We start from the raw sequence: 27,781 nt of genomic DNA, 5'->3' as shown, positions 1-27,781 counted from the left end.
CATGTGGTGGTCTCTATGCTAATATTGTGATCAGGCAATGGGAGAAAACTATTTTATTTCCCTCATGCTATTTTAAGCATATTAAGTTCTATACCAGGTTTTAGGATGATATGTTTGTTCTATGGGATGGACCTATTGATGTTATTGATGATTTTATTGACTATATTGAAACTACCACAGAATTTTTAAAGTTCACTCACACCAGTGACCGCAACATGATTTCTTGCTTATACATTTTCTTGGTGAAAGGTTATCTAAACAAGAAGTTTGTATCAAAGATTTTTAGAAAAGTACGTATTCGAATTCTTTACTGCATTTCTCCAGTACCCACCCTATAAAGCAAAAGAAGCCAATTGTAAAGGGCCAATTCGTGCAGGCAGCACGGCATGGAGGAATTCCTGGATGAATGTGATAATTTAAAACAGATGTTTGTGAAAAGGGGGTACCCTTTTAAATTTATAAGTGACATTATGATTGAGGTTGTTAACAGGGAGCATGGTTTTTATTTGTCTCTACTTTCAGGTGATGTTACTATAAATGTTACATCTACTAATCAACATGACAATATTACAAATGAAGAAAGCAGAGATTTTAAAACTTCCTTTATCACTATTTTTACACAAGATAGTTTTATACTAAGAGACATTTTAGTAAAAAATTGGTCCATCCTTTGACATGAGAAGAGCATTAGACCTTTAATAAGATTACAACCACCATAGTATACAGAAGAGGTAAGAACTTGAAAAATATATTTGAGACTACTAATATCTATTCCAACCACAGGTATGGTTTTATGAACAAATGTGGTAGATGTAACTACTGCAGATACATAACATTTTACATCAACAATGTAGATATTAGGATTAACCAGGAATATAATTGTGGCTCTGAGAAAGTTATTTATTGTGCTAAGTGCAGTGTGTGTTCTTGTTATTACACTGACAAGACTGACCGGAAGTTTAAAAACCGTATATATGAACATCTATATGATATTAAAAATAAAAAGGAGACCAATGCCCTAAGTAAGCATATAATGGAGAACATTAATCACAAGTCTCAATTTTTTATTATGCATAGTATTAGCACTGGCATAAGAGGGGGGCTTGGTCATTATTTTTGGAAAAAAGAGAATTATATTGGCAGTTACATTTAAATGCACGGAACTGGATAGGTCTTATTGAGCACATTACTATTAGCCCTACTCTGAAATGAAAAGCATTAGAGAGGTAAATCTACCTCGCCAGTATTTATTATAGTATTTATTTATGCATTTAACTTAATAGTATCCATTGCATAAAACAACCTTTTACATTTCCATTTTAAACACTTTTATATACATTAATATGCATATATTTATGATATATATATTTCTGACATTGTTATTTAACATTTATTTTGTATTTATTAAGGGGTTGTGTGTTTGTGTGTGTTTTTGAAATCAGGTTGTCACTTGAATGCATTCACTACCAGGACTACTAAGATTGTGCTTGTATTACTTTAAATTAATTTGCTTCTTTAATTGTTTTATTGCTTATATCACTTCCTGTTGTACTTGTATATAAGGAAGTTCCCACTTGTGATAAGTTATCTGATGAAGTCTAGATCTTCTAGACAAAAGCTTGTGAACAATTCATGTGTTTTTGTGGAGTGAATAAAGTGGATTTCATTTACTACAACAGAGTCTTTCATCTATTTTTACTTGTGAGTGGGTCCAATCCAGCTACTTCACTTGGTTTCTTTATTTCTGGTTTTGTCTGTGTTCAGCCTTGATCCTCTCAGACTACTGGGATACCAGCTTTCCTTATTCACACTGCACTAACACTGCCAGATGGAAGCTGCACGCAGCTTTGCAGATTAAGCACTGCCTGAGATTTCCATCTAGATATTGTTTTTTAACCACCCTGTTACCATTACAGGGACTCACTATATATATATATATATATATTAATACATGTCATGTTATTATCAGTTCAACCCTATATGGGTGTATGGGCTGGGCACAGTGATGTCATGCCCTAGGAGAGGTGGTTCACACACACTAGGATTCCTTGCCTTAGACTTCTACTTCTCTTTCTGTACCTGGTATTTCATGGCTATGAAATCTATTAATCCTCAGGGTCATGTCCCATACTGCATACTGGTCTGGTAAAGAAGACAAAATATTCCTCTACCAGGTGCAGGAGTTGTACCTGTGGAAGTTGGAAGAGGATCTCTATTTGGCAGGAGTTTGGGGATCACCTGTCTTTGCTGATGAGGATTTCAACCCTCCAGAGGTAATGCCACCACAGGTACAATGACCTGCAGGGGCAGAGGAGGGATCAGCTAGTCAGGTGGGTTTTGGAGATACAGAAACAAAGACCAGACTTCTATAGTAAGTATTGTATTTCCTATATATTATTGTAATATATATTCAATGTATAAAACTATTTAGTCTGTTATTTCTGTATTAATTTATATGTGTGTGCACACACACAAACGCATGCACCGCACGTGTGCACACACACACACACACACACACACACACACACACACACACACGGCAATATAGCAATACCTCCTTGTATACAAATATACATGTATTGTTTAAAGCTATGGATATATATATATATATATATATATATATATATATATATATAAGTTGAAAAGATATATATTTATATATATATATATATATATATATATATATATATATATATATATATATATATATATATAATGCACACATGCGCGCACACACACACATACACACACACACACACACACACACACACACACACACACACACACACATGCACACACACACACACACACACACACACACACACACACACACACACACACACACATGCGCATAGCATCTGTGTGTGCTGCCATATTCAGCTTTCATCATTAGGGAAGTCATTAAAAAATAGAATGAATTATGGCTGTTGTATAATAAGGGTATTGCTGCCATATCAAACTCAAATTTGAAGTACTTTCCATGGAACTATTAATTTGCTATATTTGTTATACACTACATTTTAGCAAGTCAGTTTCATTCTAGTGATGCTTATAACTGTGCTGTATTAATATGTTCATAAAGTTTAATTCATTATTAATTAGTAAACGTCAACAAGTATTTTACAATGTATTAACATTATGTTTCTCCACCATATACACTGCTGTTGGTAATGTATTTGGAGATTCCAGAACTTTCCAGAACTTCAGCAATGGTTACATACACAAAGGCATCACAACCATTCTAGGGGAAGGGGGCTGTGGAGAAAGTTTTTGAACTGCATAATATTCATTACATTTGCATTTATACAAAAATGGAATTCATTAGCGATGCTTAATAACATAAAGAAAAAATAAGGAAAATACCACTGCAATACAATGGATCTACTGTCAGTTATACAGGCATATATACAGAGCTGAACCTTTACTGCAATAATTCATTGCACCTTAGGGTGGACACTTGAAAACTGTTTACAAGATATGCAACACTACAAGATTGTGGCCTTCATTAAAATTAATTATTGGCTGATGTTGCCATGATACAATTCCTTCCAGAAGTAAATATATCAATAGATTGCTTACACTTTTCCCATTTCAAGACACTGTGGTGCCTCAACTCAGGAGTGTTCAGTACTCCATGTCACAATTTACTTAAAGCTGAGCATCATACCCATACACTTCTTGCAACAAAGGCATACAGCCCAATAGTTTTTGCTCATGGTGCCTTCAAAACTTTACAGACATACTTTTACAATAACTACTTCCCCACACACATCCATACTTTTACACAATAACATATTGTGTTTCTTCAGAGCAAAACAGTAGACCGCTTTAGAAAATAAAGCATGGAAGGGATGTGAGGCATTGACATAAATTAAGCTTTATTAATAAAGATAACAGCAGTTAGAAGTATTGCATTGCTTTTTAGCTAAAATGCATGCACATATTGGATGAGGAAGAAACATTTTCTCTTATTTTTTTATATCACAATAGCTCAAGAGGAAATTAACTACAGACCCAAGCAACACCAGTGGAGAATGGCCTGGCTGGTGCATTTCACTCATAAGTATGAGAAAAACTCAATAAAATAAAATAAAATAATATAAAAGTATGTAACATTAAAGATGTAGTAGCATTGATCGATTCCATAACACATTTCAGTTTGCCAGGTTAGGTTATCACAGTCAGAGCATCAGTGAGGAGCCAGTACGTACAATCACTGAAGTTTACATAATTGTATTATATTGAACCAGTGAAGTAGAAGGAATATGTCAAATAGTGACTTATTTGGTAGTGAAAGCATTACCTGCCACTGCATTAGTAGTTCTCAGTATTTACTGCTATAGTACTTCATTGCAGTTTGGTTATGAAATGTCATTTTAGAACTTAAAAGTTATTTAACATCGAGAAGTACTTGCCATAATCCTGTCATTCCATTAATACCTGCAAGATATGCAACATTGCTTAATGACAATCGCTCCAATGATGAAATACTTAATTTTTTGTTACCAAAATAAATGCACTCCACCATATACACTGCTGTTGGTAATATATTTGGAGATTCCAGAACTTTCCTGAACTTCAGCAATGGTTACATACACAAAGGCATCACAACCATTCTAGGGGAAGGGGGCTGTGGAGAAAGTTTTTGAACTGCATAATATTCATTACATTTGCATTTATACAAAAATGGAATCCATTAGCGATGCTTAATAACATAAAAAAAAATAAGGAAAATACCACTGCAATACAATGGATCTACTGTCAGTTATACAGGCATATATACAGAGCTGAACCTTTACTGCAATAATTCATTGCACCTTAGGGTGGACACTTGAAAACTGTTTACAAGATATGCAACACTACAAGATTGTGGCCTTCATTAAAATCAATTATTGGCTGATGTTGCCATGATACAATTCCTTTCAGAAGTAAATATATCAATAGATTGCTTACACTTTTCCCATTTCAAGACACTGTGGTGCCTCAACTCAGGAGTGTTCAGTACTCCATGTCACAATTTACTTAAAGCTGAGCATCATACCCATACACTTCTTGCAACAAAGGCATACAGCCCAATAGTTTTTGCCCATGGTGCCTTCAAAACTTTACAAACATACTTTTACAATAACTACTTCCCCACACACAGCCATACTTTTACACAATAACATACTGTGTTTCTTCAGAGCAAAACAGTAGACTGCTTTAGAAAATAAAGCATGGAAGGGATGTGAGGCATTGACATAAATTAAGCTTTATTAATAAAGATAACAGCAGTTAGAAGTATTGCATTGCTTTTTAGCTAAAATGCATGCACATATTGGATGAGGAAGAAACATTTTCTCTTATTTTTTTATATCACAATAGCTCAAGAGGAAATTAACTACAGACACAAGCAACACCAGTGGAGAATGGCCTGGCTGGTGCATTTCACTCATAAGTATGAGAAAAACTCAATAAAATAAAATAATATAAAAGTATGTAACATTAAAGATGTAGTAGCATTGATCGATTCCATAGCACATTTCAGTTTGCCAGGTTAGGTTATCACAGTCAGAGCATCAGTGAGGAGCCAGTACGTACAATCACTGAGGTTTACATAATTGTATTATATTGAACCAGTGAAGTAGAAGGAATATGTCAAATAGTGACTTATTTGGTAGTGAAAGCATTACCTGCCACTGCATTAGCAGTTCCCAGTATTTACTGCTATAGTACTTCATTGCAGTTTGGTTATGAAATGTCATTTTAGAACTTAAAAGTTATTTAACATCGAGAAGTACTTGCCATAATCCTGTCATTCCATTAATACCTGCAAGATATGTAACATTGCTTAATGACAATCGCTTCAATGATGAAATACTTAATTTTTTGTTACCAAAATAAATGCAATTGCGTCCTAACACTTATGAGTCCATTTGTTGCCTTCGTTTCTCTCTCTCTCTTTCTTTTTTCTCTCCATTTTATGTTATTTTTCCTGCAGGTTCAACAGCATGCAGGCAGCTCAGACAGAAGTCTCCAAGGTACAGGAAGAGTATCTAACTCTCCCATCTGCCTGAGGACATCTTGGTAAGGGGGTTGCAACCATGTGGGCCCCCTGGCATGAGCCAACCTGGTAAGCCAGCTTCAGGAATTGGTTGAGACTGCAGTTCCGAGGGCCATGGGTTTGCAGTTGTACCCATTTCCGTCTCTTCTCAGTGGGTATAAGACTTGCTGACCCAGTCAGGTCTGTCAACTGAGCCACTGAATGGCTTCATCCACACATCATAAAGGGATCCCTCTGACGATCCATCAGGGAGTGGGATATTAGAGGTCCTCTGGATCCTGGAGATGGCTGTCTCAAAGATTTCCTCACCCTTTCTTTGGGGATGTCTGTCTGACATCTGCATGTCTTGTCTTCCTCCATGTCATCTCATCATAGTGTTCCTGTCTGTCTTGACTGCATTCTGTGTTTTTGCCTTAAAAAATTCTTAACTCTTCCCTAACCCGCTCTCCTACACCTTCTACCTTTTCTTCTTTCTCAGCTTTTCTTATTAAAAAAATAGAAAATGGAAGATCCCACAAAGAGCATGGTATCCCTCCTCTCCCGCCTCCTATAGCACAATCATCTTAATATGTTCCTTTTGTGTTTCTCTTGTCGTACCCAACTGCCCCATTTCCAGCTTTCCTATCCTCACCTTTTTTATCCTTATAAAAATCAAAACAAGCTATTCATATAAGGGCACTCCTTACAGTGAATAACATAAATCTTAGCTGTGTGGGAACACTGCTCAGCTGAGCTCAGCACAGTTTCTTGTGGCAGCGACACTGCTCAGCTGAGCTCAGCACAGTTTCTTGTGGCAGTAACACTGCTCAGCTGAGCTCGGCAAAGTTTCTTGTGGCAGATCTTGAGAGGTTTGTTTTGGATCCTACCCACAGCCTCCTGCTAAAAATAAATGATACCATTCATGATGTTACCTACATATAAGCTGTTCCACATGTAACTCATGGGTTTCTTGTCATTTTATGCCACTTCAGATACGCAAAAGTGTCACGGACATATCATCACAGGGCTGAGAAGCTCTAAAACTAGAGCCACTTCTTCATGCTTTATTTACATGTTGGCATAGTGGCACTATTCATGGATTACCATTACAGATCAGTGAAGTGTGGGAATATAAATATCACCCTGAGAATCAAACTAGGTCATGAGTCAAATGAAAGGGGAACGTAAAAGAAATGTGTTTAATAAGAGACCAACAAAGCTGGCTGAAACTGCAATGATTTAAGATAATAAATGTCAATACAGGCATACTTTGGTTTTTATTAGATAAAAAAAATGATGAACATAAACAAGCGTGTTAAAGAACAGCATGAATATGAAGAACTAAAAGGCACAAAACAGTGAAAGAATGAGAGTGAACTGGGATAATTAAAGTAGGCAGATGTGGGAAAAGTAGTTTTGAAACCAAATTTACAGCTATGACATTTTTCTTTGCATTTTATAATGCTGAGGAAGCAGGTTACATAATTTAAAAATGACCTAATAGTACTGATGAATTATTAAAAGATGAGATAAGATTATTAGCAAGACAGTGAAATTCATTCATAACAACAATCAATATACTTTGATACTTATTTGAGGGAACATAAAATAGTGTGCAGGGGCTACATTAAAAGTACTAGACTAATAACTGTCCTGTGTGTAATTTCTTTGTTGTACATTACATAGTGACGTAGCAAAGCTCTCTGCAATATATTGTACATGGGGGACATGAAACATATTTCTCCTACTGGATCTGTGACACTTTTCTTTGCACTTTATGGTACTGGCAAAGCAAGATATGACATTGTAAATGATTATGGAAAGCAACATTTGACCTAGTACTAGTGAATTAAAAAAAGAGAGATTACACACGCATTGTGAGCAAGAAAGAAATTGCTGTGTAATTGGATTCAGGTTCATGCTACAAGGCACATCTTAATTGATATGCATTTTTAACTGTACTGTTCTAGCTGCCTTTGCTTTACCAAACAGTCCATTTCCATTGCAGTTATCCATGTTGGAAGATCAGTTTGAAGTTTAAAGTGTGTGTGTGTGTGTGTGTGTGTGTGTGTGTGTGTGTGTGTGTGTGTGTGTGTGTGTGTGTGTGTGTGTGTGTGTGTTTATTTGTGTGTGTGTGTGTGTGTGTGTGTGTGTGTGTGTGTGTGTGTGTGTGTGTGTGTGTGTGTGTGTGTGTGTGTGTGTGTGTGTGTGTGTGTGTGTGTGTGTGTATTTTCAATGACTGAACACTTATGACTTTATGTTGTCTTGAAGTGGTGAATTGTGTTTGTGTAAAAAGTTTACTGTGTCATATATACTAAATCTTTATTTTTATAAACCAGAGGCAGTTCCTTTGCTTTTCACTTGTTACATAACCTGTATGCCTACAGCCCAGCATGTGTGATCACAGCTGCGGGGGGGTGTACTCACAGAAGTAATGGGGACAGTTGTTGTGTCTTTCGGTGGTTAGGGGTCGCCACAGCGGAACTCCGGTCCGCTAATGATTGGTAGTTGATTTTTACATGCCGAGTTGCCAGCCCTGACGCACAACCTTCAACGAAGGTACGCCCATTCACGCATGTCTCCACGCAGAAGGTGCTCTAGCTGATTATGAGTAAATACTACTCTTAACTGCTCCACTGTCTTGAGACACACATTGTTAACTGATTATTTCTACTGTTGTTTGGAAAGCTGCCTCAAGGTTTCTGCCCACTTGATTCACTATCGCTCTACTCGGGCTCACTCCGCTCCCCTACCCTACTCCCATTCCTATCCACCCCCACATCAATTACATTTATACCTTCCATAAGCTCTTCCCTTTCCTGTCTAACCCCCAATCAACACCCAGACACCTACACCAGTATCCTCCCATTCACACCACCCTAATTATATTCTTTGTTAATATTTTCCCTTTCTGAATCTTCCTCATTCTTCTCCTTAACTATAGTTCCACAACCTTTTCCTAACATGTACTATACATCAAAACCTTGTATTACGTTAATCTCCATTACTTCCATTATTCTTTTCCTATCCCACACCACCTCCCTACATACTATATTCCACTCCCCAACTTTAACATTTTCCACATCACCCATTGCACCCCACAGTAATACCAATACTTTCTCTGACATCTTACCCTCTTTATTCAACTTCCATACTTGGCACCTTACAAAGACTAGATCTTTTGTCATCATAATCAACTAAAATTAATGTACATCCCCCACCATAGGCCTCTCTTCATTATTCAATATCCCTCCATAATCACGTGTCACTACCAGGCCCTCTCTCTATATGGCGACATTCACCCCAACCCTGGACCAATCAACCATTCTGCCCAAAACTGTTCTTCTAGTGCCACGAACCTCTGCTTCACTACAATTAATGTACGTAGTATCTGCAACAAAAAAACAGTTAATTCCATGCCTGGTTCTTTCACTACTCCCCAGATATTGTAGCAGTTACAGAGACCTGACTAAAAACACATATTGCTAACACTTAAATAATCCCTCCATGATGTAATATACCTAGAAATGACCGGCTACAGAAAAAAGGTGGAGGTGTTGCATTAATCTATCGTGACACTTTATCTGTTACACCATATGATAAACCTATGCCAACATTTGGAAATATGGAATTATTGCTAGTTAGCCTTCACATCAACAACAGAAAACAATTATGTATTGCTGTACTCTATATTCCCCCCAGGTCAAATCATATCCACTCTGGAAGATCTACTATCCTGGTCCACCCTCAATATAAATATAAAATGAAACCATCATTCTTGGCGACACAAATATAAACTGGCAAACTCTCATCTCTGACTCCCCAGTAAATAGTATTAACTTGCACAGGATTACTCAACTCATCTCTAACCTCACTCATAAGGTAATAAAAACAAACAGAATCAACTCTAGACTGGATACTCATCTCACATCCTCAAAAATTCACCAAGACAGGGACCCTACCCAATACCTTTAGTGACCATCTTCCTGCCTAAACCCATAGAACCTAACTTCAAATAGACACACTGCATTGTCTAAGAACAACTTGGAATCTTTCCCATTTCAATGAACAACTATTCTTAGAGTCCCTAAAAACCCACAACTGGTCTTCCACTGGATGAAGCGGTCAATTACTTCAATAAAATCTTTTTAGATAGTCTAGATAGGCGTGCCCCCACACGTATCAAAAGAGTAAAGCCTAAGCATGCCCCATGGCTAAGTAAACAAAATAAGCAGTTACTTACCTCCAGGGATAAAGCCTGGAAGGAATGGCATAGAAACAGAACCCCACAACTTGAACTCAGATATAAACAATTCTGTAACAATGCCAAAAAGCAAGTCATCAATGATAAAACAGCTATTTCCCATTAAACTCACTACCCAACAAAATAACCCCAAATTGTTCTGGAATTCTGTTTCCTCTCTGCTAAATCTTGGTACTCAACACAACCCCTCCCCATCACCTGACAAAGACCCTCAAGAAATTGCCCAAGCCTTCAATTCTCATTGTATTGATACTATCCAAAAACCTGTTAATGATTTGTCTCTACAAACTAACAAAAGTATAATTGGCAACATAAACGACAATACACTCTCTAACCACTCCCCCAACATCAATTGCAATTCCAACAAAAACCCATCCACTCCACTGTTTACATTACAACCAGTACCCACCTCTCTAGTTTGTAAACTGCTCTCAAGAATAAAAAACATGCTCCCCCTCTTCTGATGGCCTCCCAGCTGAATAATTAAAACTTGCAGAAGATTCTATAGCTCTTCCAATTAGCATTCTCATTAACTGATCAATCTCTAATCATGTCCCAAAACTAATGGAAAAACTCAATTACTCCCCTTCACAAAGGCAGTAACACCAGTGATCTATCTACCAGCCCATCTCCATACTTTCAACTTTATCAAAAATTCTAGAAAAGTATATTCATTCTCAATTACTAAAATATCTCACAGACAATAACCTACTTGCACCCACCCAACATGGTTTTTGGCCAGCACACAGCACAACAACAGCCTTATTGTCATTTACCAACACTGTATACAAAGCTCTTGATGCAGGCCTACTGACATCAGTGATCCTACTAGACCTAGCAAAAGCTTTTGATACGGTGTCCCACTCAAAACTACTTTTACAGCTTGAGACTGTAAACTGCTCCCCACTCTAATCTGGTTCCAGAAAACAATCTGTTAGGTGGCAAAATAAGCAATCTGATTACCTGCTCAAGAACACAGGCATTTCCCAAGGTTCTATTTTTGGGCCCTTGCTTTTTAACATCATTTATTAATAATATCCATAAAGCATCCCTGCAAAGTACACTCATTCAATACGCGAATGATTCAACTATAATTACATCTTCTAACAACACCTCAGATCTCCAAAAGTTAACACAAAATGCATTTACTTCCACTGAATCCTGGCTTAACGAAGCTCAGCTGCTACTTAATTCCAAAAAATCTAAACTTTTACTCTTCACAACCAAACTTCTAACTCTAGACTTTAAAATGTTCTCTCAAAACAATACATAAATTGAAATTGTAAAAACAGCCAAACTACTTGGCATTACAACTGATGACAAACTATCCTTTGAGAATCATATATTCAGCCAAATCAAAAAGACCCATTTTAAGCTTGGCAAATTCTTTAGGCATAAACTCTATTTGGAGAAGTCTACCAAGTTAAAACTAGCTAATAGTCTACTTCTACCTTCCCTCCTCTATGGTTGCCCAGTTTTCACTAACCTAAACACATCTCTCCTGAACAAACTGCAGTCATGCTACTATAAAATAGTTAAGTTTATCTCCAACATGCCAACTCGCACACAGCATTGCCTGGACATTAAATCTATAAACTGGTTTGAGTTCCCTTATTTCCTACATTACTTCCAACTTACTCTCACCCACAAACTACTAAATAATCCAAACTACTGCCTATCCCTTCAAATTATAATACAAACACACATCCCTACTAGTCATCATAGGTCCTCTAACAAACAACTCTTAACCATAACTAAATCCAACAAAAGAGCTGGACAATGTCTCTATTCCCATGCCATTGCCAAACTTTGGAATGCAATCCCTCTCTTTATTACTCAACTAGACTCTTTAAAAACATTTAAATTTGTACTAAAAGAACACTATCTCAATAACCTTGTCTGTTCTTGTGGTCATATGATTAAACCATCTTAAATGTTTTGGCCACTATATACTTCAAATACTTTTACTAACTTAATATAGTTTCAATTTACACTATTTGTCTTCGTATCCAATCTCTCTTGCTTTCTTTATTTCTGTGGCTGAATAAACAGAATTGATTAAACAGTATTCTTACTTATGAGAATATACAGACATAATTACTAAAAATCTAACAAACTGTGTTTATTTTCTTGTATTGTATACCTCTATAATATGCATTTGTCTTGTATATCTACTTCAATTTTTATTATGTAAAAACTTTCTTGACTGTCAATGTTAAGCTGATGTCATGTAAAAATGTCTGTGATTGCATGGAGATTTTCTCTCTGGGCCTCCACTGAAAATGGGTCGTTGGGCCCAGTGGACTTTCCCAGTCAACAAATGTCAATAAATAAATAAATAATAAGTTGTCTACTTGAAGTATGCATTGACTCTGACAGATCTTATCAGGTATCACTTAGGAAGTCAGTGAGATAAGTCCTCAACATGACATTGCTTTACCACGTGTGCTACCTTCCAATGTAAAGCACATATTATTGTGTTGTTTAGTACAGATACTAAAACATATGCCTTTACATAAAAAATGATTCCTTCATTAATATCATACTTGTTTAAAGCACCTATCAACATCAGGTTGCAAAATATGCAAATATTTGTTTGATGAATAAAAGGACACAGGACTGAAGGATTATAAATGGGACCTGAAAGTATGCTGGTCTAGAGACAGGAAGTTTTTTTCTGGAAGCTACACCAAACAGTCGTCAGTGTTAACTAGTCTTCTTTAGAAAACATTTGTATTTAGAAGCCAGATCATGTTTACAAATAAACAACAGTGTTTGTTTTCACTTCTGCTCCTACACATGAAGACAGATATGTCAGCACACTAAGTACATGTAGCTGATCAATTAACTAAAATAGTTTATCCTCCAGATTTTTTACAGTTTAACATAAAAGGTTATTCTTTTGCTAGGGACTATTTTAATAAAATAATCCTGTCTAAAGAAGCCTCTGGGGATGGACCCATTTTGGATGAATAACATCTAAAGCTGCCAAACTGAATTTTGGGGGGGGGGGCAAGACTGGTAGTTTTTCTTGCACACAGTTTGCTGTGCTGAACTTTTTCAAAGTAGTTTATACTGTAATACAGTTTGTTTATGAATGGATTTAACAGAGGTTAGGAGTATATGAAGCATTTATGATGCTTTGAACATTCGTGGTCATGACAAGACAGGGTAATGAGATCCTCTTTACAGTAATAGCACCATAGAATGTCTCTAATAATACCATATAACTCTGATACAGTGAATTATATTCCTGTCAGTTGTTTGCAAACAATAATGTGTATGCATGTGCACACATCTGTGTGTGTGAGTGCACACATATGTACATTTAAATATAAATCGGCATATATATGCACCAGCTTTGATCTATTTCAGTATTAAAAGCCCAAACATTTATGCAAATGTATACAGAAAGAAGTCTATCTGTAATACAGTGCTGTCATCAAATAAAGCCAGTTAATTACAGCTTTGTTCTATTTTCAACTACTATCACTTACAGAGATTAAGTTTCAGCAGGCTCAATTTATATATTAGTGTTACATTTCAAAGCACTGCTAAGATATAACAAGGATACTTCTAATCTGAACTGCACCTAATGTTTATTACCATACTTATCAGGTGGTATCATGTAACATAATTATCCTCTTTCCAATATGTGGGCTTGTCTATCAAAAAGAAAAAAAAATAAACAACCAAACATCTGTTTTGAATGGGACATGGTGCAATTAAAAAGTACATTCAGAAAAGCAAACAATTGATGGTAATGCCACAAAGTAAATTAACAGCAAATCCTTTGTCATAGTTAACCATTTAATGAGAGAATGCAATAATGCTGGATGGAGTGGTAGAGGTAAAATCAGTATTCATTAAAATACAAGACGGAGTTTTAGGACTATTTTAAGCATGACCTTCTCGTAGGAAATATATTTATTCATGTATTCACTTTGTCTTCGACATTTTTAGCTGTTAAGTAAACTAGTAAGAAAAAGTTTTGCAAACCCTGTAAAGGAACACCTTACCTTGTTCCCATTTTCTCTCGTATCTTTCTCCACCTTTATGTCCGAAATAAGCAGGGTCTTGAATTTGCTCCTTGCGTTAGTGCCAAGGTCATCCATTCTGTATTCCGATGTTATCTGAGTAGGTCGAGGGCTCTCATTTAAGGTCACAGTCTTCTCGTCTCGGTCCATATATGCTTTGCCATTACTGTTGACTTCTGGTTTCACTCTACACTGTAGCCCACCTGCTGTACTTGAACTCTCTTTCACTGCCTCATTGCCATTAGAGCTCTCTGCGGCGGAATCATCTGTCAAAGTACAAAGACGTTTAATCATTGTAACGTATCATCTGCTGTTCTGAAATCTGAAGCAAAAATTGAGACTTGCAATGTATTTTTATATTTTTGATTTAACAAAATAGCATATTTATTTCTTTGGTTGCAAAATATGAAAATATTGAGAAGGTTTCTTTTCATCATACACAAGCTTTTTGGTACTCACTACACAGTATATACATATATACATATATCTATTTCTCTCTCTCGATATATATATATATATATATATATATATATATATATATATATATATATATATACATATATATATATATATTTATATATATATATATATATATATATATCATAAAACATATATTTGATATTTCAGTTAATATTTTAAAAAGTACAGTGTTTTAGTATTTTATAATACTGACAATATTGCTCAATAATATACTTTTGTAAAAATGTAGTACACTGCACCATAGTAGTACACTAACGTTTTAGTACTGTATTTTTATTATACACAGATCTGCAGTAGTTACCATGTTACTGCTTCTGGTAATGTGTGTGTGTGTGTGTGTGTGTGTCTGTGTGTGTGTGTGAGTTTTTTATTGCTGCTTAATACTTGCACTAATTGTGTTTATTACATTTCCTTCTGATATGAATTACTGCAACAAAAAACACCTCAATGTTTAAAATACTTTTACATGCTGTCAGCATGCAGCATGGATAACATTGTATTCCCAGATATTTGTCTATGATTTTGCATATATGAAAGTCTCAAAACTGCATTTCCATCCTTCTATAAAAGCATTCGGCTTCAAATATGATATGGTTGGTACGTCATATTATGTTACATTATGTTATCATATCCTTTCACCCTTAGAACACATCAAAATACTAAAAAATCAGCCATAAGTGAAACTCACTGTGTAGAGAGGCATCTAACATGCAATTTTCAGCCTTTTAAAGAATTATTTTTGAATAAGCTTGTCCTATCTCTGCCACCCAGTTATAGATGTAAACATGTGTCCTAAGGTCACTTTTAAACCCTAAGTCATGACAGCAAGCGCACCGCACCATTTCTACCTTAATATGTTCTTCGTTAAGAGACCTCTTTCCTTCTTTCCCTCTTCACCCCTGGATGACACTGTGTATGTTACGTAATCTTTTCTCTGTAGTAAACTGACTCATCCAGACTAAATGCTGGTACAGACTCACCATTTTAACAGAGCAGTACCATGCATGTAGAATATTTTGCAGATTGAGGTAGCCAGGTACATGTACAGCAAATAATTCTTTGTTTTTTTCGCCCAAGTATGCCATAGATTGGACTTTTTCAAGAGAAGCAGTGAGGCAGATCCCAAGAAGTTGCCTCACAAAAAAAAATTAAGATAATGTTACAGCATGCCCCATTCCCAAGGAATTGTTGTGACATGACAGTACCCAAAGTTGAGGAAAGGACCAGCAGGTACATGAATAATCTGGGATTTAGATAGGCATTTCATTTACATGTAGGAAGGCAGATGTTCTTTTCTTACTAGTATTAAGTTGGTTAACAATTAAAGTAGGTTGAGAAAACTTATATCAGTGGGGGCAAACTTTATCACACAGACCACAGTGGGGGCAGTAAAACAGAAATAGTAAGGTCTGATTAATAAAGATATTGAAGAGATAGATGTAGCATGTAAAGAGTCTCCATGGGTATAGATACAGCCCATAAGGACACTGTGAGTGACCATTTAACCAAGTGGTAACTGCTGGCTTTTACCTGGCATTGGAATTTGCATCATCTGAATGGCATGCCTCCATCTAAGACATTGTAATGTTGACATAGAACATTGGACCTTGCTAGTACATTTGCCTAGATCTTAGAATTTTACAGAATTACCATGTTTGACAGACATTGCTGATATAATTTTCTGCCAGATTCTAGTGTTTTCTTATTTTTTTACAAAGTTAAGTTTATAAGAATGGTCTGTAGCCTCCTATATGCCCAACTACCCTGCCTAAAAACTAACTTTGGGAGGATAAAGAGGGCAGTAGCTCTCCCACCTTTACAAAGATATTTAAAAATATTTATCTATCTGTTGCTATACATTTCCTCGGTGGTGCAGCGGTAGCGTTGTTGCCTCACAGCAAAAGGTTCTCCCGTTCGATTCCTGGCTGGAGCGTGGGGAGTGCTTTCTGTGTGGAATCTGCATGTCCTCCCTGCAGTTGGGTGGGCATTAAAAAGACATGTGTAAATGGGCGTGCCTTCATTGAAGGTTGAACGCCGAGCTGGCACCTCAGCGTTTGTGAAAATCTACTGCCAATCATTAGTGGACCAGAGTTCCGCTATGGCGATCCCCTAACCGGGAAAAGCCGAAAGACAACAACATTTATCTATCTGTTGCTTTCTTGTTACACATAAAGAAGAAATATGCTGAAGTAGTTATCTATATTTAAGCAGAGTCCAATGCTCTGCTTAATTAACAATGTTGCCATGAGGCAGTGTAGTACCAGAAAGCTACTTGGTACCATTACTGAGTAGCAAAAGAGGCTAAACTGATGCTCTGCCCCACATCCATTCTCTTTCCTAACTCTTTTTTTTTTCTTTTTGGGACCAGCCAACCTTGGCACAAGAGGAAAACTCAGAATACTGAGCATTCATGTGCAAACAAGCCAGAAGCCTGAGCATCTGCAAAATAATGACCAAGTGTGTACTATCAGAAGAGTAGCTGACTCAAGTCAGCGCCTAAGGTTGGTACCATGAACCAGCACTCCACCCCCTGAACTCTTCAAGTGAAGAACAATACAAGCAAACAACAACAGCAACAAAAACTCTTTATTGTATTAAGCCGATTGATACCACGTATCCCACCAACTCTTCCAATGAAGAGCAAAAAAAAAAAAATGCACAATTCTTCTATTGACACACCAATGAGGTGGCCAGATGCACCCCACCCCTGTGCACCCATTTAGGTCCCATTCCTGTGCCTTGTTCCAAACCTCTTCAATTGCATTTGCAGTCAAGCCTGAATGCTGTAGTGCTGAATGCATGGTCTAAACTGCAGCTTGCTGCATTGCATGATTGGCTAGAGGAAATGTTAATCAGTACCGTACATAATAAGATGGGTAGCAAACTGGCTAACTAGCCATACTCAATCTGTGATATTACAGGGCATAATATCTAGCCTGAAATCACTAACCAAAGATGTACCTCAGAGTTCTATGCTGGAACTCAATCTGTTAAAAATGGTCCTAGCTGATATGTCAACTTCAGAACATTTCTGGTTGATAAAATATGCAGATGACTGCAACATTGGTGTCCAAATAAATAGTACTGCAGATTTGATAGAAGTAAATAAATATATTAATAAAATTAATGAATAGGCAGCTGAAGCGAATTTGCATTTCATTTATAAAAAATGCAAAGTTAATGAATTTGGCAAATCCACCTATGGTTATATAAACATTGTCTCAAAGATACTAGATAAGGTGCCAGTTAACAGACCTAGGCATTGTTATTGAGTTTTAGATGTTATATCAATGATATAAAAAAATAAAATTTTGGAACAGGTACGGTTAATTCTTTATAATTTTGACAGAAGAAATGCTTAAGTATTAAAAAAGTGTGCTTACATTTCTGGTCAAACCCACAGTCGAATATAACTTATTGTTTTGTAATCTATCGATCTGTGAAATCACAACCTTTGGAAATGTGCAGAGATGCTGCACTAAAAGAATTTGCCATATTTGACAGATCACTGGGTTTCTATAGTGTACTGTACAGAATGGTAAGGGGGGAGCTATGCTTGGCTTTTAAGGCTACAATAAATGATGAATAAAGGAATGCATCTCACCCATGGCCAAGAAATAGAGGAGTAGATATAACGCTATAGTGAATTAACAACAGATTTTTGATGCAGTTTATACCAACAAAATGGAACAAACTTCCCATCTGTGTGAGAGATTTTGGCACATTAGGCACACTAAACCTAGATCAGATAAGTACATAGGGGATAACAACTATAAAGCTGGCATGTTGGAGATTGCAAAGCTAATAGTCTAGAAGACCATTCTGCAGCAGAGAAATAAAACTATGAAAACTGTAAGGTATTCTTATCAAGTTCTGACATTGTCATACTGTGAGGTTAACTTGAATCTCTGTGAGTTTTGGATATTCTGGGACTTCAGAAGAGGGTAACAGTAAATAATGTTGAGAGTTACTCTGAAGAACTAAATTATGGGATAAAGTTTGCCTCAGTTAATGACCTAATTGCCATGTCACTTGTTAAAATTTTAGTATTTTCTGTTTTGACAGTGTTGTCAGAGAAAAATAAATAGTTAAATGCGTGATATGACAGCAGGATTGCTAAATGATTTAAATCATATGATTCACGGAAAATAAAATAACTAATTAAATACTTAAAAGTTATTAGATGTTTCCCTCTAAGGTATGAATTTCTGACAGGCTTTTAATGCTTTGTTGAAAGATGTTCAGAATTTCTCAGCATATGTGATCAGTTTCCTCACTTAAACAGCAGTATCCATGCAGGTGTGGAACCATGCATGGCCACACTTTCGAATTAATATTTCCCACAGTGAGGTGTTAGCATACATCAGAAAAAAGACAGAAATGTACAAGGTGTGTTCAGTGCAGAAATAGTACACAAAAATATACGCGGGACATATAAGTAAACAGTTGCATTTGTTTAAGCAAAAAATAGTAGTTATGGTGAAAGGAGCTTAAAAGGAGGTAAAAAGTGAGAAAGTAAGAATTTGTTTGTTTGTGTCTTTCGGACTTTCCGGGTTAGGGGTCACCACAGCGGAACTCCGGTCCGCTAATGATTGCAGTTGATTTTTACGTACCGGCTTGCCAGGCCTGACGCACAACCTTCAACGAAGGTACGCCCATTCACGCATGTCTTCATGCAGAAGACGCTCTAGCTGAGAATCGAACCGGACAGCGTCTTACTGTGAGGCGACAACGCTACAGTGAGAATGAAAAGCTAAAATTCATAGTTATGCCTTTTAATGAGTCAATTGTTGTCTGATCAGTCAGATCCATGCATTGTCCTTTCAGTAAGTTTATTATCCCAAGCTGTATGCCTAGTTATTTCTGAACTGAGTTATTTGCATTAACTTTTGTGATCTTAACTAGTTCCTGCTTATATTTCATGGGGGCATCATTGTTTTCAGGTTTCATCTAATCTTTTTCTTAAACCTTTCTGCTGTTTTCTTCCTGTTTTTACATTTTTTTAATTTAAATTAGTGATACTGACCATCTGACCATATAACATGTATTGCACACAATTTTTATCTTTATCAGTTATATATAAGCTTCATTATAGTTAAATGACTTGATCACAATGTGCAAGCAGGGACCACAAGAAGCAAACTCTAAAAGACAAGAGCACCTCATCTTCGTTTAACTAAATGGATTAAGGTAGTGTGTTGCATATGTGGATTTCTCCTAACAACCACAAAGGAAAGTATCTCACTTATCTGCTTCCAACACAGACAAAATGACACATGAATCAGTTTGGCTGATAGATATACACATACAACAAGACAGACAAGTATGCACCTTGTTTGTAAATTTCTGGATACTTAGACAAATAAATCCATCCGTGAAGGTGCTGTGCTTCTGTTTTTTCCCCTGTAGGTCAGCAGATGTCCCAGATTTCTGCAAAGCTGTCTACATCATTCATAGTTCATTAGGCAGTTAGTTGTGTTCCCCAGGCAGTAAATGAATTAAAAGTGGTTAAGAAATGCCTACCGAGGTTCCCTTTAGGCTAGTGCTAAAATATTTAGTTGAGCATGGAAAATTATTACTTCTAAAGCAATATACGTATTTACAGGACTGTCCTGTTTATATAGTTAAAAAAAAAAAAAAAAAAAAAAAACATTTGTATCATTAAGTTTCCCATCATTAAACAGAAGAACTCTGTATCTACCATTGACTGGTGGATTATTTATTTCCATTTCACTCCACTATTAATTATGAAGGCATTACGTAATTATAGTATTACTGAAGCAGAGGGTTATTTCAATGTGAAATGTTCATTTTTGTACCCCATCATCTTACTGCACCTCCACTTTAAGCAGCATATCACTGTAGTATTTTTGCTTTACATTTTTAACATATTTTTGCTTTACTGCATTACTCCTGGCTTACGTATTCTCTGTTGTGTGTATTAGAGCTAACGGTTTGTAAGCAACCAAATAAATAAACAAACATTTGTGATGCACTTTATAATTTTTCTTAGTTTTGCTGAACAGGTAGATCCTCCTGAATTACATAGTATGGCTACTATTTCCAGTAATATTGACATTGTTGTTATATTTATGAAAACTGTACTATTTTCTGAATAGACTTAAAATAGCAAACACTTGGACAGTTAACAGGGACTCTACAGTTCAGAATGAAAGTATAAATTGGGTTGGAGGGAATCTAGGTGGGCGGTATGCTCTTGTAACTTCAGAGTCCATACTTTGCTTTAATAGTGGCTATGCTGGAACGCAGCACCATTTTCTTCTTCTTCGTGGCACAGATTAATATAGCGCCACAAAACAACTAATGGTACGTTAAGCAATGCAACTCAAATGTAACTTTTATCTTTTACTCAGGCTACAAATGGATTTTCTAAGTCAAAATTTTAAGAAACTTAAAATTTTACTTAAACTCTTACTGCCATGCCTTCTATTTGGATGGAAATGTTACCACATTCGCATTACACAGCCATCGCAAATTGTGAGATTTGTTTAATTACTCAAAAACTGTAATCTAATGCACCTTTTGTGGATTCTGTTTCTTAAATGTACTTTACAATATCAAACTACATAAACACTGAACTTTTAAACTCAATTCAAAAAGACTGAACATCAGAAGAAAAGCATAAAAAAGCTAAAATAAATAATGAAATGAATAAAACAGCAACTAATGTTTTTTGAAGGGGTAAGCCACCCTGCATCCCCCACTCTCCTGCTAATTATATATATATATATATATATATATATATATATATATATATATATATATATATATATACCAACTTTGAGAATAAACAGAAGTGGTTTAAAGGCAAATCCACACTGCCTGCTACAGCATAACCTCCTGCACAGTGATGGCAGCAGAGTTGATCGAATAAGTCAGCGACCAAATCTGCTAGCATTACACACATTTCACAATCTAAACCACTACCATTTTTTTATATGTAGAGAAATTCAGGTAAAGCTTTTGGAAAAGAAAACAAAAAAATAAATAAATAGTAGCACATCCACTATGGTCATGTTTAGGTACTTCACATTTAAAAATACTAGCATTTGGACACTTAGGCATTATCCAAGTCAAACTGCTAAAGCTGCATAGATGTATCTGGTCATCAAAACAAATTAAGCAGCTTTCTTTAAGCTCTAGTTACCTGCATGTAACACAACAGTGTGTGATCCCGGTATGACTGTCTTGAATATGGGGGTATCAAAAAGTGTTCAGCTTATATATAGCTAAGTAAAGTCTTGCAGTTCTTAATTTATGAACAAAAATGTACAGTTTGTATTTATTTTATAACAAATGAACAATGCATGCTTTTGACTGATGAAGGCAATTATCACCATGTGGGAGTAGTAACTGATCTCAAAACTGACTGAAAATTTACTTTAATTCATCTGCAGATAGCTAGTTGTGCACAAATGCACCCATTAATCCCATAAAGAGTTCTAAAATGTACAGGGTAAAATCATTTCTTATTTGGAATGAAACAGTTAGAAACACTTGGGAGTAAGCATTTGCTGCATTATATCAATAGTGAACCTTCTCTGAGTCAGATCTTCCTTTTCATTTTCTGCAAAAATCTGCAAAGAAGCTGCATTAATGTATTATTTAGGGTCATTTACTTTAATCAAAATGAAATGCCAGTGCTTGCTCCTAATGTTTTTCCTCAGCCTACCACATGATTGTAACTGCATGTCTCAACCCATGGCAGTACCTACTAAAAGCTACTACTAATTGGAAGCGCTGATCAAATTTCTAAAGCAAAAATGTCTCCCATCATGTTGTCATACAAACGTTGTGCTATATTTGCACAATGATATGAAACAGAAAGATGCATGTCTCATCACTTTTGCTTGTGGAACTTTTGTGTTATCACCTGGTCAACTGGCTGCCATCGTATGGACACAGACACAGACAAACAGACATGCACAAGCACACACAGACACACACATACACCCACACCCTCCCACCCACACCACACACACACACACACACACACACACACACACACACACACACAGACACACACACACACACACACACACACACACACACACACACACACACACACACACACACACACACTAATGCACACATGCCCATGCACATTCACATGCATGGAATCATATCACTGCAGTGAAATGTAATTTTTCCAAGTACTCTACAGTCTCTTCCTTCATTTCACAGCTAATAGCCAAAAATGATACCTTTCCCACATGCAATCATCAACATTCCATGAGGTATTCATAAACAAATAGCTCAGTACACAACCCCATTTATAACAAGTTTGAGTTGAGCTGCAGTGCTATAATGTTATGAATCCTATGACAACAGGACTACAGTGCCCATACCACATGCAAATATGACAGTACAAGCACATTGCTAATGTAAATTAGCCATGTGCTCAACCCTCATGCCTTGCTCTGGAATCCAAATAGCATGATAGAGCAATTCATAGACAAGCTGTACTTTGTTAACTCAGAGGAGAGCAGTGGGAATAAACATGTAATTTCACAGTGATCACCCACTGCGGTCTACTGGAGTGGTAGGATAAGGATTATTGCACCAAGTAAGTAATGTGAAGCTATGTGTGTGTGTGTGTGTGTGTGTGTGTGTGTGTGTGTGTGTGTGTGTCAGTACAAAGGCTTAACTTGGACTATAACAGTGTATATGTGTGTGCTGGTATAGGGGCCTTACTGGGACTAAATCATGCATGTGTATGTTCATAGGTTCATGGATTAGATTAATACTAGACTAAATGCCCTTGTGGGACATTTTAAGCCTAGCCAATTACCCCATGTGAGAATCAAACCCTGCACTTTGTGTCTGTAAGGTAAACACCTTAACCATTATGCAAACCTCTCACTTGGTATACGGCATAACTGGGACTATATCAGTGTGTGTGTGTGTGTGTGTGTGTGTGTGTGTATACGCGTGTGCAAGCACATATGCAATGACACTGTGTAGGTAGTTCCAACTGAGCAAAATGCCTTATTCAGATAAATGCAAATTAGCTTTTTCTCCGTGTTACTACTGCATTCCTCTGGACTGATATTTAGTTCTCTAGCACAGCAGCACAGTGCGATTATGTTTTTATTACATGTTTCTGGACTGGTAGTTAGCTCCGCAGCACTACTGGACCACAGTAGCACAATGCAATTATGTTACTATTGCATGTCTCTGGACTAGTAGTTAGCTCTTAGCACTACTGGACCACAGCAGCACAGTGCGATTATTGCATGTCTGTGGACTGGTAGTTAGCTCCATAGCACTACTGGACCACAGCAGCACAGTGCGATTATGTTACTATTCCATGTCTCAGGACTGGTAGTTAGCTCCGTAGCACTAGTGGACCACAGCAGCACAGTGCAATTATGTTACTATTGCATGTCTCTGGACTGGTAGTTAGCTCTGTAGCACTACTGAACCAAAGCAGCACAGGGCAATTATGTTACTATTGCATGTCTCTGGACTGGTAGTTAGCTCCATAGCACTACTGGACCACAGCCGCACAGTGCGATTATGTTACTATTGCATGTCTTTGGACTGGTACTTAGCTCTGTAGCACTACTGGACCACAGCAGCACAGTGCGATTATGTTACTATTGCATGTCTTTGGACTTGTAGTTAGCTCTGTAGCACTACTGGACCACAGCAGCGCAGTGTGATTAAGTTACTATTGCATGTCTTTGGACTGGTAGTTAGCTCTGTAGCACTACTGGACCACAGCAGCACAGTGCAATTAAGTTACTATTACATGTCTCTGGACTGGTAGTTAGCTCTGGTAGTTCGTTCTATAGCACTACAGGAGCACAGAAGCACAGTGCGATTATGTTACTATTGCATGTCTCTGGACTGGTAGTTAGCTCTGTAGCACTACTGAACCACAGCAGCACAGTGCGATTATGTTACTATTGCATGTCTCTGGACTGGTAGTTCATTCTATAGCACTACAGGAGTACAGAGGCACAGTGCAATTATGTTACTATTGCATGTCTCTGGACTGGTTGTTAGCTCTGTAGCACTACTACTACTGGACCAGAGCAGCACAGTGAGATTATGTTACTATTACATGTCTCTGGACTGGTAGTTAGCTCTGTAGCACTACTGGACCACAGCAGCACAGTGAAACCATGTTACTATTACATGTCTCTAGACTGGTAGTTAGCTTTGTAGCACTACTGGACCACAGCAGCACAGTGTGATTAGTGCTGTGGAGCTCAGTTGTCTGAATTCAAGCTGTAGTCTATTGAAGAACAATGTTGTGCACTTAGAGTGCTACACTTGGATGGAAACTTAACTGCAGGTGCCACTTCACTTTCTTTGCTAGTTTAGGTAAGTAATCTCTCTATATACAGAGAGAGCAGATGCCACAAGCAGCTTTAGTAAACTTACATTTAGAAAAAATAACATAAATCAGGAAGTTTCAAGTCTGCATATTAATAGGAGCAACACATTTACTTATGGTTATTGAAATACTCTGGTTTACAAATTTTCTGATTTTCAGGCACTTCATACATAAAGAAGAAAAGGGCACATTCTAAATATTAAAACCTGTTTAAATGAAATAGGACTAGTTGCCTGTTTTAATGAGCTCTAGTGTTTCATTGCAAACTGCATATTGAATTATGTGATGCTGCAGGACTGTGGGAATGTAAGGCAGATTCTCCTTTGCCTCATTGTCATGCAGTTGTTGTACTAGTACATGCATATTATATTGTATATTCTGAGATGTGGGGTGTTGGGATAGAAACTGCTTTTGTTAAAGTCAACAGCATGCATTGTTAACTTAACAGATTTGATTATTTGCAGTATGAAGATTCCTGGTGCAATCTTTAGTCATAAAGCCCAAAAGAGGAATGCATGTTTTGTCCAGTGAAATCTTTTGGCAGTTTATTTCATTTCAAAGCTACATCTAACTGTCATAATTCCCAGTTACTAAATAATAAAAAAAAAATGAGTCATCAAGAGCATTGCAAGGTGCCTGCAATTAAAGGTTCACTAACATCTTTCCTGCTTTCAGTCCAAATGAAAAAAGAAAGAATATGGTTACTGTCATTTCCTTATCTTTTTAGCTGCTGAATTTTTACGTTTCATAACATCTCAGTGTTTATGAGACAAAAAAAATGTGAAGATAAAAGTTAAGCGTTTAAAAGTTTGTATTCAGAGTGTATTTATAATTGTAGTTAATAAACCTGTGGACTGCTGTGAAGTTTGAATGTTAGTGATCTTTTTTGGAGCCTCTGCAGTGCTTTTTCTGTTTTGGTTGGATATGTTGTAATGATGGACAGAGTTTCTGCACTCATTTATCTCAATTGCAAAGTATGCAGTACTTGCATAGTGATCTTAAAAAGGATCTGATTGGATACTGTCCCCACATGGTATGATTATTCTGCATTCTTAAGTGACATATCATAGGCTGGACTGTTACTCCTGACCACCAAAATATGCTCAGTAACCTTCTTAATACATTACATATGTTCCTACTATGTCTGACTATAGATAGCAGTATCACCATTGCATGGAAGACGAAAGTGTCCGTCTTCTGCAGGGATACATTAATTAACCTCTTTAGGGTTGTTGCGCTATCTTATAGGCCAAATGGTAATTGGCCAATTCATACTGAAGGGTGTAACAAGAATCTGACATCGCTCATGCTTCTGAGCCAGAATTTCCTGCCAGCAGCTCTCATTTTAAAAAGCAGTGGTAAATGTTTTGCATACACTATGAGATCTGTAGACTAATTCACCCTATATATGGTTTATGTGCTTCATCCAATATAACTTCTTGTAATCTTAGAAGACACCATGATATTAATGTCTTTTCATGTTTAATCCAGTTCTACTTCAGATTTGTCTCAATTAAGGCATTTCACCACTCCATAACTAAATTTTAACATACAGCTTCTATTATAAACACTACTTTACCCAAGGCACTTCCTTTCATTGCTAAACCCTTTATCTAAATATTTAACTTATCTTGTTGCATAATGCTTAATCACTAGAAAACTATCCTCCTGCTAGAAATTGCCAATCTTTCCCTCCTTGGGCAATTTTGTCTCATTGCAAATTTCCTTCCACTCTCCAAATGACATGAAAACTGATGGCAAAACATGTTTTCCTTACTTAATGACTGACATCTAATAAAAATTCCTGATATGTTTTTACAGGGTATTTAACAGTATCAGTGAACCATAGCAGGCCACTGACCATGGCTTTCTTAGAGTGGATAATGGCTTTCTAACTGTGCCCCTATTTCTTGACCTAAAGAAAGTCTTTGACAGGGTTAATCTTGTAAACAGTTAGTCAACTAGCTTCGTTTGGGTGCAATGATAAGCATCTTAATTTGTTTTATAATTATCTGCCTATTAGATAACCAAATTTCCTGCACCAGAATTAATCTCGTAAAACACAAATTCCCGAAGGAAAGTAATAATGCTCAAATGACGTTAAAAACAAATAAACTTTTATAAATATCAGCACAAAACACGTGACTAGTTGAATGCTTTCTTCCTTTAACAAATTGGACTTCTTCACAACTAAGTTATCACCTCCTTCCTAAGTTGTATATATTGCCATCAATTAATTCATTAATCAATAAATTAATCAGCAAAGCGATGTCTCTCTTAAAGAACCAAAATAGTCTTAAAGAACCAGCTAACTAAAAAATAAAAAATAAATACAAACACCTCTAATACCAAAATACATAAATATAATACACATTTCATAATCAATAACTGGAACTTAAAATGAAATGTGGGCGATGACATTTTTATGTTAGCAAATGATATTACCCTATTATGCCTCTATCTATTAAAAAAATGAAAACTGTATGTAAGGGGAAATATATCTTGCCTCCCTCATTTTTTAAGACAAGCCCCATAGAAATTATATAATTTAATCCTAGTAACATATTGGCTCCCAGAAATAGTTCCCAATACAACTCACAGTACTCAGTTCT

General features: G+C 36.5%; 1 protein-coding gene across 1 annotated transcript in view; it reads right to left on the bottom strand.

Moving 5' to 3' along the window:
* NOL4 (nucleolar protein 4) overlaps positions 1 to 27,781 on the bottom strand; it is a 2,553,475-nt gene that overhangs the window by 728,215 nt on the left and 1,797,479 nt on the right. Inside the window, exon 6 of the mRNA XM_044066638.1 lies at positions 14,306 to 14,589. Coding sequence (XP_043922573.1) covers positions 14,306 to 14,589 — 284 coding nt within the window. The remainder of the gene's footprint in view (positions 1 to 14,305; positions 14,590 to 27,781) is intronic.

This window comes from Protopterus annectens, chromosome 3.part1 (genome assembly GCF_019279795.1).
Source record: "Protopterus annectens isolate FY-2018-M chromosome 3.part1, PAN1.0, whole genome shotgun sequence".
Taxonomy (NCBI): Eukaryota; Metazoa; Chordata; order Ceratodontiformes; family Protopteridae; genus Protopterus; species Protopterus annectens.
Note: the sequence above shows the minus strand (reverse complement) of the source record. Positions and strands in the feature narration are given on the sequence as shown.